This window comes from Triturus cristatus, chromosome 6, assembly GCF_964204655.1.
Source record: "Triturus cristatus chromosome 6, aTriCri1.1, whole genome shotgun sequence".
Taxonomy (NCBI): domain Eukaryota; kingdom Metazoa; phylum Chordata; class Amphibia; order Caudata; family Salamandridae; genus Triturus; species Triturus cristatus.
The window spans coordinates 1,019,837,988-1,019,852,783 of NC_140589.1; the positions used below are offsets into that span (position 1 = coordinate 1,019,837,988).

General features: G+C 46.0%; 1 protein-coding gene across 1 annotated transcript in view; it reads left to right on the forward strand.

Moving 5' to 3' along the window:
- BUB1 (BUB1 mitotic checkpoint serine/threonine kinase) overlaps positions 1–14,796 on the forward strand; it is an 850,308-nt gene that overhangs the window by 412,039 nt on the left and 423,473 nt on the right. The window contains exons 21-22 of the mRNA XM_085611813.1: positions 13,776–13,878; positions 13,967–14,045. Of these exons, the coding sequence (XP_085467939.1) occupies positions 13,776–13,878; positions 13,967–14,045 (182 nt within the window). The remainder of the gene's footprint in view (positions 1–13,775; positions 13,879–13,966; positions 14,046–14,796) is intronic.

Sequence of the window (14,796 nt, forward strand, 5' to 3'; positions counted from 1 at the left end):
CTATGTTCCTTCCTTAAACCACACAAACTCCAAATTGGCAAACCCTAGCCACATGTCAGCCCCTAGTAAATGGTACCCTAGGTACCCAGGGCCTTGTGACCAGGGAAGGCCTCTAAGGGCTGCAGCACTCATTGTGCCACCCTCAGAGGCCCTGTACCCTTACACACACACACTGCCCTTGCAGGCTGAGTGTCTGGGTGCAGGACAAAACAAAGAGTCGACATGGCACACATCACTGTGTACCATGCCCATCACCTACACTGCCAAGGCATATGTCAGCCACCCCTCTAGCTGGGTGCATTACGCCTATGGTGTGGGCACAGGAGCAGGAGCCCTGTGCCCCTACAGTACCCGGGTCCATTCCTGGGCACTGTAAGTGCAGTGCTGTCATTTAAGAATACATGGTGCTGAGAGCTTGTCAAACACGAGCTCCACCGCACCATATTGGCAACACTGAAGCCTGGGAAGTTTGGTATCAAACTTCTCAGCACATTGAACCCACACTGATGCCAGTGTAGGATTTAATGTACTAAGCACCCCAGAGGGCATCTTAGAAGATGCCCCCTTACAGCTAACTTGCAATCCACGTCTGCTCTGAGGCTGCCCAGGCTGCCACACAGCAGACACGTTGCTGGACCCCTGGGTGGGAGAGCCCCTGCTCTCCCGGGCCTGCAACAATGCACATCCTGGGTGAGGTGAGAAATCTCCTCCCCCAGGATGAGCAAAGGGAAGCTTCAAAGGCCTGCCGCCAGTTGGAGTTTCCCCAGGCCACTGCAACCCCCCACTCTGGCGGGAAGCTTGGCCGGAAACCCCATACAAGGACAGGGGATGTGCCAGCCTGCCCACCCCACCCCTCAGGTGGGGGAGGCGAGGTGAAGCACATCTCCGGGCTCTCGCCATCTTGAAGATGGGAGGCCCTACCCTATCAGGATTAGGCTACTGCCCCCCTCCCACAGGAGAGAGGCAGGATAGGGGGTGTACCCACCCCAGGACAAGGACCCATTGGTCCCTGGCCTTCACCTACCTGTAACGCCCCTAAATCTAGTATTTAGGGGCCCCCTGAACCTTCCTTCCTCAGATTCCAGATAGAAAAACGACAAGAAGAGCAAGAAGAACAAAGACCTGCCCTGCAGCTGCTAAAAAGAGAAGAAGACACCAACTGCTTTGGCCCCAGCCCTACCGGCCTGTCGACTCTCGAACCTGCACCAGCGCGGCATCCCACGTGGCCAGCAACCTCACCAACCCCGGAGGACCTGGCTACCTTTTAGCTCTAAGCCCCTGGGACTCCCACGAGTAGAGGCTCTACTCAAGAAACCTACTTGCTATCCCTGGCACCAGCCCGGGACCGCGGACCCAACACACTCTGCACCAGCCAAGCCTGGCCAGTGCCGGAGTGGACAAAGACCCAGAGGACGACCCCACGGCGACTGTGACCCAGAGTCCGGCACCCAAGGACCCCCCTCGACATCCCGGAAGAAGCCTGCAGCCTCAGAACCAAGTGCCACCCCAGCCGCGATCAACCAGAGGGTAAGATTCCCGACGTCAAAAGGCACCCCTGCACCCGGCGCCCTGCGACCCCCTGTGCCCAATCCCGGGGTACCCACCTAACCTACAACTACCCAACTTACCTCTCGAAGTGGTGGTGGCACCTGAAACATCCTCGTCCCCGAGCCTGCAGCCTCTTTCCAAACCGGAACATTCCCATTGATTTCCATTGAGCGCCCTAAGGCTCAAAAGCACCCTGCACCCAGCCGCCCGAGTGGCCCTGGCAGTGCCCTCTCTACACTAACCTACTTCCCCACTTGCCCTGAGTAAGTGACCAGGAGCCCAGCTCCCACAGCCGCGTGGCTTGCCAGACAGCAGCCACCAACCAAGGCCCCCCTATCCCTCATAGGATAACATTGGGCCCAACTCTCTCTGCACCCGGCCGTCCTGAAACCGCTGAGGGTGAACCAACTGTACCTACCTGACACTGGGGGACCCCTGAGTCCATGCCCGGAATTTCAACACTACCAGTCGAGTACTTACCCTTAAACCGCTAACTTCATTTTCCTCATAGGGTAACATTGACTGGCTTTTTCTTCAAAAATCTTCTAAGTGTGAACTTTTCAAAACTGCAAAAATTCACCAAAAATCAGCCAAGTGACAAAAACGAATTTACTCACCTGCTCCTAGGTGAGCTCCCAGTGCTGGATCTTGGTGCCCAGCCCTGACTCTGAAAAGTGTTCACAACTATACTTACTTCTAACTCATTTTTCTCCCATAGGAAACCATTGTCTGCTTTTCTGTGAAATTTCTTCTAAGTGTCTACTTTTGCAAATTTGAAATATTCTTTTAAAATCGTACCATTTCTGCAAACGAAATTACTTACCTGCTTTTGATAAGGACCCCAGTCCTGGGTCTAGGCACCCAGTCCTGGATTACTAAAGTAACGATAAAGTACTCTACCTGCAATTTGAATTTCTTGCCATAGAGATCCATTGAATGTTTTCTGTGAAATATTTTCTAAGTGCTAACTTTTGAAATAGCTAAATATTATTTAAAAATCATTACAGTTATTAAGTCGACTTTCATCACTTGATTCTGAATACTGACCCCAGGCTGGTTCTAGGATCCAGACCTGGGATTCCAAAAGTAATCTGAAAAGTAATTTATTACAAATAACCTGAATTTACCATTGAGCTCAATGCATTGTTATGTTTAGGAAATAGGATTGTTTATTGCAACCAACTGTGACTGTTTACACAAATTTATTGCTTGAAACAAAAGTATTTACATTCAACCTCTCATTCTGAGAAAGTATATTTTTACCCCCTTGTGGTTCTAAAAATAAAACAAGCATATATTTTATATATACAAATCATTGGCCTAGAGTTCAGTTATTGAGTGTGTGAAACCATTTGCTGACTGAGTGGGTACAATAAATGCTTTACACTGTCCTCTGGTACTGCCTTACTGCTCGACCAAGCTACCACTTTTGAGAGTAAGGTCATACCTAACTTTGACCTCTACCAGCCTCTGGGGGACTGTGGACTCTGTACACCCTGTACCTATTAGGGAACAGTATATACAGAGCCACTTTCTCACAACCAGTATTTGAACTTGCAGTTGGGCATGAGCAAATGTTATGTTATGTTAACAATGATTTGTATAGCGCACTGACACCGGTTGGTTTCCTGGCGCTGTAGAGACAGAGAACAGTCAGAGTTGGAAGCCTGCGGAATTAGTAGTAGGCTTGTTGGTAAAGCCAGGTCTTTAGGGATTTCCTGAATGATATGAGGTTGGGGCATAGCCGGATCTCAAGGGGAAGTGCATTCCACAGACGAGGTGCCAAAGTGCCAAATCTGCAGCCGCCCGAGCGTTTACGTTTAAAGGATGGGGTTTGTAAAAGGCATTGTTGGGCTGAGCGAAGGCTACGGGACGGGGCATACTTTATAATGAGTTTTGTGATGAAGGTAGGGCTTTTACAGTGGAGCGCTTTAAAAATTATACAACTGACTTTGAAGGTACAGCGTTGGGCGACCGGGAGCCAGTGAAGTGTTTTCAGAAGAGGGGTTGCAGAGTGCCATCTAGGTTGGTTCAAAATCAGTCTTGCTGCCTGATTCTGCACCATCTGAAGTCGTTTCAGAAGGAACTGGGGGAGGCCCAAATATATCGAGTTAGCGTAGTCTATGTGTGAAATCACGGTAGCGATCACCACCTGTATCAGGGCTTCGTGGGTCAAAAGGCGACGGACCTTCCCGATTTTTCTCATTTGAAAGAGGCACTTGGATATCACCTGGCCTACTTGCGTTTTTAGAGCGAGGTCGCTGTTTAGGGTGATACCAAGCGTCTTTGCCGAAGATGAAGGGATCGGAGCTTGACCCATTTCTGTTGGCCAATACTGTGGGTCCCAGTATTTAGCGCTGTCCCCAGTCAGGACCAGCTCGGTTTTTCCTGGGTTCAATTTCAGATGATTTTGGTTCATCCAAGCTTGGATGAACCTCATTGTTGAATACATGTTTGCTAGATATAGCTGTATGCTCAATCCATCTAGAATTTATTGGATATTACGTCCTCATTCATTCGGGTGAATTGGTCTAAGGTTTGGATGATGCTTTTGTCAATTGGGCGAATCAAAATATCGGTGGTTATTTTTTACTTTTTTGGGATTTGCACCTGGATATGAGACTTCCATGGCCTGATATAACAAAACATGGATGGTTCCTAACTATTTACAGTTAAGAGGGAGGTATCCTGGCCCCGTTACTCTTTTTATATATAAATACTTTGGAGAGTTCTCTTCTGCTACCTGAATCAGATTTACTGCGGGTGAAAACTTTTTACCTGCTTTGCTGTATGAGAACGATGTGGTTCTGTTGCCGAATACTGCTTTGGGCCTGGTGGATTTATAAGGGGCCTTTATGGAAGATCTTGAGTTGGCTACTAATTATAGTAAGTGTTTTTCTGATGGATACATCTGCCAGTGGATTCCTCACCTTGTGAATATCCCCTGCGCCAGCAACATTCGGAAACTTTTGTAGCAGTCCACGCCGATGAGGTCGAAGACGACGTCACAGAGACACGGCTCTGCTCGCGACTCCACTGACGTCACCGGCTCCTTAAGAAGAACTCGTCGGCATGATGACGTCGGTTCCCTTTTTTCCGCGCCGTCAACGCCAACGGATTTCGGGAATCACTGTTGGTAGCTTCACTGTTACTTTGTGTTTTTCTGGGTTTTCTCTGTTTCTCTTTCAAGAAAGATGTCGACAAGGCAGTCGGGCTTCAAGCCTTGTCATGAGTGCGGCAAACACATGTCGATCACGGATCCACATGACGACTGTGTGTGGTGCTTGTCATCTGACCACGATGTGGATGGTTGTTCTTGCTGTCGCAAGATGACCTCGAAGGCTCTCAAAGAAAGGGAGGCGAAGCTCTTCATCGCAAGGATGAAAAAGGAGAAGAGAGGAAGAAGGAAGTCGAGGACGAGGTCACGGTCGAGGTCGGCGTCGAAGTCGACTTCGGGGCATGCTTCAGGTTCCAAGAAGCACAAGAAGAAGAGGAGGCACTCTTCTCGACACCACTCGGACAAGAGTTCGGCGTCGAAGTCGCCAACTCGACGCCGAAAGGACTCTGTGTCCCCTTCACCCGTTCCGGATTCGCCTCCTGGTCCTTCTTCTCCAGTGGCTTCGCCGTCTCTGGCTTCTTCTCTGGCTCCGGCTCCATCTCCGACGCCGGTTCCATCTCCGGCTCTGGATTCATCTCCGTCTCCGGCCACGGTTGAGGAACTTCAAGTCCCGGGTGAGCCTGCATCGCCGCTTATTCCACAGTCTGCGCCGGTTGGCCCAAGTCCGGTGATGCCTGACCAGTACCCTGCGTTCCCTGGACCAGGTCAGAACCCCTCGCATTATTTAAATGCTATGTACGGGGTGTTTGCGAGAGCCATGTATACCACTGGTGCACCTGCGGGTCCAATGGCATTTAATTTGGGGGTGCCGCAAGTCTATCCGCAGGCCCCTTTCATGCTGTTTTTTCCAGCGACGCCGTCTTGGCATCTACCGGCGCCGAGGACGTCAAAGCCGCTTCCTTCTTCACTGCCGCCGGCTCGACCGCGTTCGACGCCGGCTGCTCCTGCGGATCCACGTTCGACGCCGGAGCCGTCGGATTCACTGATGACATCACTGATGATATCATCCAGTGAATGTGTGTTTTTCTGAAAATTACATATGTTTTATATATGTATCTCTCAAGGTAGATGGAAGAATAAATGGGTATATAAGTGTCTAAATGGATGATTTGTTTTTGAAAAATTGATTGTATAACTGACTGAGTGTATCTTAGTGAATACATGGCTTAGTGAGTAATGTTTAAATATGTAAATATCTGTATCAGTCTCTCACTTTGTGTATAAGTGGCTGCATGGGTTGGTGAGTAGCTACATGAGTGTCTATATAGGTTATTAGTTGGTTTTTTGAGTATCCGTATGAGTGTCTGAGTGTCTGTATGGTTCGGTGGGGGGGAATTAAATAGTGCATAGTTGCATGAATGAGTGACTCACTGTATGTGTTGAAGACAGCATGTGTGCAGGACTGTATGGGTGGATGAGTGTGTGCATGGGTGTTAGTGAGTGAATAACTGTCTCAATAGTGTCTTTATGAGTAACTACATATGTTTTAAACTAGTATATGTGACTATTGGTGTATATAAGTGAGTATATGTGAGAGTGAGAGATTGGAAGAGTTCCTGTATGAATAAGTATGTTTTTCTATAAGTGATTGTTTAAAAGACTAAGTATGTGTTAGTTTCTGTAGAAGTAAGTGTGGTGGTGTGTGTATAACTGTATATGCAAGTAAATGGATGTTTGATTCTTTATTAGCATGAGTGACTATGTATGCGAGTAACTCTATGGATGAGTGGCGTTGTGTAACAGTATGTATATGTGTATGAGTACATATGATGAGTGAGTACATGTATGAGTGACTGTATAGGACTGTTGGTGAATGAGTGGATGTGTATGTGGATCTTAGAATTACTGAATAGGTTGTTGTAACTGGTATTGGTATGTCCATTGTTTTGAACATTTTATTTTTGAATGTGTATCAAAGGTTATATTAGGGGGAGAAGTCTGCCACTCTATCACAAGGATGATGTCATTAGTGATGTCATCAGTGATGTCATTTGAGATGTCATCAGTGATGTCATTTGAGATGTCATCAGTGAGGTCATGGGAGATGTCATCAGTGATGTCATGGGTGATGTCACTGACCATGTCATGAGTGATGTAATATGTGACGTCAGCAGTGCATTGTGGGCAAGCGAGTTATAGTTAGCTGAACTAACTAGAACGTGGGAATTTCAATGGTTTTGTACTAGTGAAAAGTCCAGCTAACTAGAACGCCCCTGAAACCTATGGTTTTTTCAGTGAATATCAAAGGTTTTTTGAAATGCTATTTTCTAACTATGCCTACAGAGATAGGACATGTGAAGAAAGAAGGAAAAATGCACAGAAAGAAAAAAAAGAAATGCAGAAAGAAGCAACAGAAGTCCTCAAAGAAGAAGAAAAGTGCAGGAAGAAGGATAACGTGCAGAAAGAACAAACAGAAGAGCAGAAAGAAGCCTTGTTGCAAAATCATCCTGTACCCTCAACTTTTTCAGACGGATACTGGTGGTAACTGAGTCTGACTAAGCAGTCCTAGAGCCAGTGCTATGTTAAAAGACACTCAGAATACAGTGAAAACACCTACATACACTAAGGAACACTATGCTTTGGGGTCCCCCTGTGATTAGCATGACCGCCTCTGTAAGCCCCTAGTATATAATAGGGCAGGGGATTAAAACTACCTCTTAAAACGCGCCACAGGGCGTGTTTGCACACGTCACCTCAGGCCCCATCCCCACTGTGTAAACACGCCCTGTGGCTGTTTTAAGTTGGGAGATTAAGTCCCCTTGAATCCTGAGGGTCCCTAGGGTCCAACTAGACCACTAGGTACCTCCAGTATGCGACACAGAGCTGCGTTGCAGATAGGTGTAAAAAGTGGCACGGCCTGGACCACCTCGCTGCAACGCAGCTCAGTGGCGCTTACTGGAAGCACCTGGTGGGCTAGTTGGCCCCCAGGGTCCCTCGGGATTGAAAGGGAATTATTTCCCCAACTTAAAACGCGCCACAGAGCGTGTTTGAACACGTCACCTCAGGCCCCGTCCCCTCCCTTCACCACTGTGTAAACGCGCCCTGTGGCCGTTCTAAGTTGAGATTAAGTTCCCTTGAATCCTAAGGGTCCCTAGGGTCAAACTAGCCCACTAGGTACCTCCAGTAAGTGCCACAGAGCTGCGTTGCATAGAGGCGTAAAAAGGGGCGTGGCCTCAGAACACCTGTCTGCAACGCAGCTCCCTGGTGCATACTGGAGATATCTGTTGGGCTAGTTGGCCCTCAGGGACCCTCAGTTTTGAAGGGGAATTAATTCCCCAACTTACAACTGGCCAGGGGGCACGTTTGCAGAGTGCTGCAAGGAGGGGGTGTGGCCTCTGGCGCGATGCCGGTCTTTTATTTATTTTATTTTTTTAAGAAGGAGGGCTGTGTGGCCCCCCTTCTTTTTCTTTAATTGGCCCTGGGGACCCCATCCCCCAGGGCCTACACCCTAATGTTTTTTTGTTGAAAAAAAATACATTTGGCCCTCCCAAGGCCTTAATCGGCCCCGGGGACGCCAACCCCCGGGTCATGGCCTTTTTAAAAAAAAAATCTTTAGGAGGGGGGCTGCGTTGCCCCCCTCAGGCCACTTATGGCCCCGGGGACCCCATCCCCCGGGGCCGGCCTTTTGTTTTTTATTATTTTTAAAAACAATATATTTATAGAAACACCTAGGACATGCAGGACAAACCGTATGTACCTATCACCATGACGATTTGCGTGATATTCATTAAAAGGCGATTATGCATACAATGAATCCACGTGGAATGTATTTACACTGCTAGTGAAGCTCTGACGTGTCTGACGCCCTACAGTGCCTAATCCCGGCGCCCCCGCCGGTGGGTACTCTCCAAGTAGACACCCTTGTCGTTTATTTATACAAACATGGGTAGCTATTGACGGGCACATTTAATACACACGCACACCAAGCCATTCAAAGGGGATTCGACAAAAATTCGACCAAACTATGCAAGAAACTCCCCTCACGGTTAATAAAACACACATCCACTGCCGGATGTGTAATACTTTTTATTTTACTCTCTAGAAAGAAGACAAACATCACTTGAGAGTCACAGTGTGCTCTTGGCTGAGCCCAATGCTGTGTTACACCCATCAGTGCCCGCCGAGTGCCATTCACATCTGTGTTGTATTCCACCAGCTAGTGCGTATGCTATGACACTCTCTAGCCCATGTGCACAGTAACACCACCCCGTGAATGTCATGCCACACTTGCCTTCGCACGGGTTATATTGCCCCATCTAACGTGCCTGCCTCGATGCCTATGTTGTAAAGCACAGCGCTATTCCATACATATTACAATCTGGGATCCATATCTTTGTCACAGTGCATATGCAACGTTACACTCCCCGGCACATATTTTATATTCCAACTTTAGAGACTAGTTAGGTTACACAACACTGCCCTGTGCATATTACACTCCAAGGCGCTTATCGCATAGCACGCGCTAGTGCCTGTGCTATCTCGCGCTCTCCAATGAATCTGTCATTGCGCACAATGTATTGCGTATTATATTTCACGCGGGTTCATCTTATATCACACTTTTTGGTGCATAGTTTATACCATATACTATATCTAGTTTCATTTTCAATCGTGCTCTCAGGACTATGTGCTATATAACACTGCCTCCACCTACCCTTTTCACGGGCATTACATTTTGCGATGGGGGTGGAGGGTCAGGGGGTGTTTCTGCCAAGTGAGCCCGGAGTCACAGTCACAAACGTCCTCTTCTTCCTGAATAAAAGAGAGATTATGCTGCATACTTGTTGATATTTTAAGTAGTTTGCCCAAACACACATTTTAAAAACAATAAAGTTCCTAATACCCACCTTCTCTGAACTGTTAGCTTGCTGCCCCATCCACCTCCTCCCTATCCTCGGTTGTCTGAATCCATGGACTAGCCTCCTCCCTTTGCCATGCATGGTCTGATGTGCTGCCACTGCCCTCCATTTAGCATGATGTACCAGTCCACTCCTCCTGCCCTCCATTGCCCAATTCTATGGCCCATCATTGACCTTCTGCTTAGCCTCTTTGCTTAGCTTGCTGCCCCTATTCTCCTTCCCCCTGCCCTCCGATGTCTTTGTGCATGCCCCTGCTCCATCCTTTTTGCCCACCATGTTCCATGGACCTGCCACTCCTATCTACTCTGAGCGTTCTGTTGAGCTGCCACTCCCCTCCCCCCTGCCTAGCATTGTCAGATGACTGTAACCTGTCCCTGCCACCTCCACCCTGCCTGTCCACATGCCATGCCCCTATCCCCTTCCTCCTGTCCTCCATGGTCCATTTTACTGCCACACCCTTCTGCCCTCCCTGGTCTGTTGTGCTGCAACTGCTCCTCCTGCCTGCCCCGCGCGGTCTGTTGTGAGGCCCCTTCCCCTGAACTCTCTTGTCTGTGCCCAGGTCCTGACACTCCCTTTTATCCTCCATGGTCCTTTGTGCATGGTCCTGCACCCTCCTTCTTGCCCAACTTAGCCATTGTGCTGCCACTAACCCTCCTGCTTGCCATACATGGTCTTCTGTGCTGCCATGGCCCCTCCCACCTTCCCTGTGTGGTCAGCTAGCTGCCCCTGACCCCCTCCCACCTTCCCTCCATGGTCTGTGTGTATGCCATCATAGTCTCATTGTTGCTCTCCATGGTGTGTCTTGTTTCTAGTGCCCATCCTGCCTGACCTCCATGGTCATCTCTCTGCTCCTGCCCTGCCCCCTTGCCCCCAGCCCTGTCTTTCCATGTGCAGACCCCTATTCTCTCCCTCCTGGCTTGTCTGTTCCATTGTAATGCCCCTGATCCGTCCCTCCTGTCCTTTATGGTCTGTTATGCTGCAGCTTTCTCTCCTGTATGTCCCTTATGGTCAGCTAGCTACCATTGCCTCTTTCCCCTCTGTGCTCTGTTGTCCATGTGCATGGTCCTGTCCCCTCCGTATTGCTTTCTATGGATTGTTGTGCTGCACTCCCGTCCCGCATGCCCTGTGTTGTGTATTGTGCTGCTGCAAACCCTGATGTCTGCCCTGTAGGGTCAGTTTGGTGCACCACTCCATGTCCCTCCTGTCCTCTGTTATCCGAGTCCATGTCCCTACCCCAATTCCTCCTGCCTACCATGATCCAATGTACCATACTTGCGAACATTTTGAACTTGGTAAGAGGGAGATTTTGGAAAAAAACTGGGGTATTGATTTTGCCCTTTGAGTTGCATTGAAAAAGAGGAGATTGTAGACAGGAGACAGATCAAATAAAGCCCATTTGAGCTTAAAAACATTGGAAGTTTCCTGGCTGAAACGGGTCTGTTGGCATGTATGGTTGTACTACCACTGCCTCTTCCTTCTGCCCACAATGGTCTATTATATTGCCACAGCCTCTCTTGCCAGTCCTGTATTTTTGGTTTGTTGCCCCTGCCCCCCTTTCCACTGCCCTCCATAGTCTGTTGTGCTGCCACTGCCCTTCCTGCCTGCCCAGTGTGGTCAAATTGTTGCCTCTGCACTCTCCTACCTGCCTTCAATTTTCAGAGTCAGTGCCCCTAGCCTCTGCCTCTCAACAGTATCCCAATGAACAACTAGATTGCTAACATTCTATATTTATTACAAAAGTAAGGAACGCCTGACGTCATCTTGATGTAATCAAAACTGTAATACCTAGAGCATTTCCATTAGAAATTACATATATGAGAAGGTCTTATTTGCATCAAAATTAGGGTTAGTGCTCCAAAAAACTAAAATGAGGACATATTTTCTAAGTTTTCAAATGGTGATAAAGAACTTTTAAATTATTTGTAATCTTTGTTTTTTTATCCAGTTGACCACTTCAATAAATGTTGCATTTAGGGGAGAGGATGTGGTGTTACTTCCAGAGCTGCAGACTTTGCAACTGGGGAACCAGGTTGGAGTTTCTGCTTCAGCTCAACATTCTGTGATTGTGGTCAAATCACTTAATCTCCCCATGTCTACAACCAAAATGTATTTGATCTTGTGTGATGTAACCAATGCTCATGTAAAGCACTCCAATACCTGACAAGTCTGCACTATATAAAACTGCAAATACACAAAACGTTTTGCACACTTCTGTCATTGGGCTACATCTGGATGATATGTGTGCTGCATTTGGGCTCTTTTGTCTCTGGTGGCCATCTTGGGAGATTTATTTGTTGTGAAGTTTCCTAATTTCCTCATTTACTGCAGTCTCCTCAGTAGGAAATACTTTCAGTTTTTTACTTTGGTTCCATCAAGAAGACATTCAGATGTGTCACACATTTGCCATGAATTCTGTATGTTAGCACTCTAGTTGCTCATTAGATCACTGTAGTAAAGCTACTGCTCACCAGGGAAATCTGCTGCTGGTATTGAAAGTGCATGTTTCAGTCTGCATGTCAGAATTTTTTAATGAAATAAAAGAGGATTTGAGAAGTCACTCAAAATGTGCCCTAATTTTTCTTTCTACACCACTAATCATTCTTTCTATGGCAAAATGAACCCCCTCATTTTGTTCCTTTTTAAATTAAATGTTTTAAGAGTTACCACTTTATTCCAATCAAGATGGCTTCAGCTGTGCAATACGTTTGTCATAAGTAGGACTTTTAGCGCTCTAGTTGTTCTTTAGAACACTCTGGGAAGCTGTAGTAGAACACAAAGGAATCAACTGAGAGTCTCTGCCCTTGTTGGATGTACATGTTTTACTGAGAATGTCAGACTTCATTCTCACATGCCTGAGAAAGATAATGTGAATTTACAGAAAATATGCTCTCAGTTTAGCTTATAGATCACCTTCCAAACCTCTGTGGGAAAAGCATGAGAAAATAGTTCTCAAACATGATTCATGATATCACAGCAGAAGGCTTTTTCACATGGTAAAATCACCTTAGAACACACCACAATTCCTAAAATGAGTATGGTACCATCAACAAATGATTTATAAAGTCTTAAAACCTTCTATTAACTGCAATGCTTTTTAATGAGGTGCTATCATGTATATTGGTCCCAAGATGGCTGCCAACACTTCTTGGATGAAATACTGACAGCCAATCAGATCTCACGATGAGATGTGTGGTTAGGCTCCGCCCAGATATATCTATCTTTTTAACTCTAATTTTCTCAGGAACTACTGAATGGATTTACACCATTTAAGCAAAAGGCCAGAGTCTGAACTGAGGACTACCTCTCTGCCAAATTTGGTGTAATTCCGTTCAGCAGTTTGGGCTGTAGCTGCGTCAACAGGTCCTATGGGAAAATGCATGGGGAAAACGTGTTTTGGGACCCCCCTTTTTTCTCGGCCCCCGCTTGACGAATCACCGTGACATATTCAGGATAGGAGCTGGCCAAAAGTATGGAAAATTTCACGAAGATTCGTCAATCGGCGCCAACGTTATTCCACATAGAATGTATGTATGTGTGTGTGTGTGTATATATATATATATATATATATATATATATATATATATATATATATATATATATATATATATATATATACGCAGCAGGAACCTCCCCCGGAAAGAAAGGAAGGGAAGTGTATATATAATATGTATATATAATATATATAATCGCATACCGTACGGGGCATAAAAAGTGAGTGAAAACCATATTCGAAAGCCACAAGGAGTTCTAGACTGCAGAGATTTCATGCTGATGTTTAATTGTATGCACCACGTTTACCACACTGTGTATCTAAACTTAGCACACTCTAATCCATGAAAGTACTCTGCCAGTCATCCTTGCCCATTCCACCGAAAGGAACAGAATGTTGCCCAATTAAGTGAAATTTCATATGTTTGCTTAAGTTCTTATAGTGGCCCTCAAATGTAGAGGCAAAAGCAGTTTTTTACTCAGTCCTGTATCCCTAACAATCGGCAGATATTCCAGAAAGTTCTTTTGTCCGTTTGGATTTTGAAACCTATTATGACAACTTTAATCAGATTGTCCTTTAGGAGGATTTAGTTATTTAAGTGAAACATTTTCACGTCAATTTAAGGAGAGTCTTATTAAAGTATTTACATTTTTAAATGGCAATAGAAAAAGCTTGCTCAACAGAAGGTTCAATCTGCACTGTATACTACATATTAAAAGCAACCCATTGCATGTTTTCATACATTACAAAAATTCTATTTTAGTTGACTCAAAAGGGAAAGGTGTCCAGAGCATCCAGAACTTTGTCACCACAGTTAAACCTCCATTCAGCATATTCGAAGATGGTGTTTCTGTTAAACAAAACGAGTAAGTAGAGTATGTTGACATCACATCAAATTTCCGCATGCACGTCTTCCATCTCAATCGACTTGATAATGGCCATCTATCTCCTTAGGTTATTGAAGAAAGAAAACATGCCAGAAGTACCAATATTGCGACAACGTCCTCTATCCAAACTTGGACAGAAATCAAATGTAAGTTAACTTGCTTTAGCAAGTGGGATTGAGGTTGATGCTCTAGTCTTTTAAGGCAGACAGTGGTTAACTGCATTTTGTCAGTAAAATCGATTAAAACCAATTAAATTCCTTTTAGCCAAAAAAGTATGGCTATTCATCTATTCTTGGTAAATAATATAAAACTATTGGCTTTGTGAGAAAACAAACGTTTCTGCCTGGATTGTGTTTATTTTCGTGTATAATTGTTAATCGAGTTAAACAGATTCCAGCATTTTTAACAATGCAAGGCTCTTGTAACTCTAGCATTGTCCCTGCAGCTCCCCATGTCAGCTTGGAACTGCTGGAGTCCAAACCTGCAATTGTGTGCTTGTGCTTCTTTTCCTAAGCTGTGTTTGGTAGAGCAGCCCACTCTGATAAAGACCATTCCCACCCACAGGCGTACATGGAACAGGAAATACCCTGACCATTTCAGAAGATCTGAAATGCCGAACAGTCTGGGCCAACAGGAGCAACTAGAGTCATGTAGCATTCTTGGTTGTGTCAATTTGAGAATCTACAGAAAGAGGAAGGAAGGTGCACAGCTAAAAAGGTCTTCCAAATGAGCATGAAGATCTCTCTGCAAGCCTGCCCATCATAGATGGGCAGGCTTTCCACTCCTGAGGATATTTTGCTAGTCTACTGAGAATTCCTACTTACAAGTAATGAATCCTAAGGTTTCTAAAAAGCAGTAAAGGTCATAGTTTCACTTAAGACTACGTGTTGGAGGAGT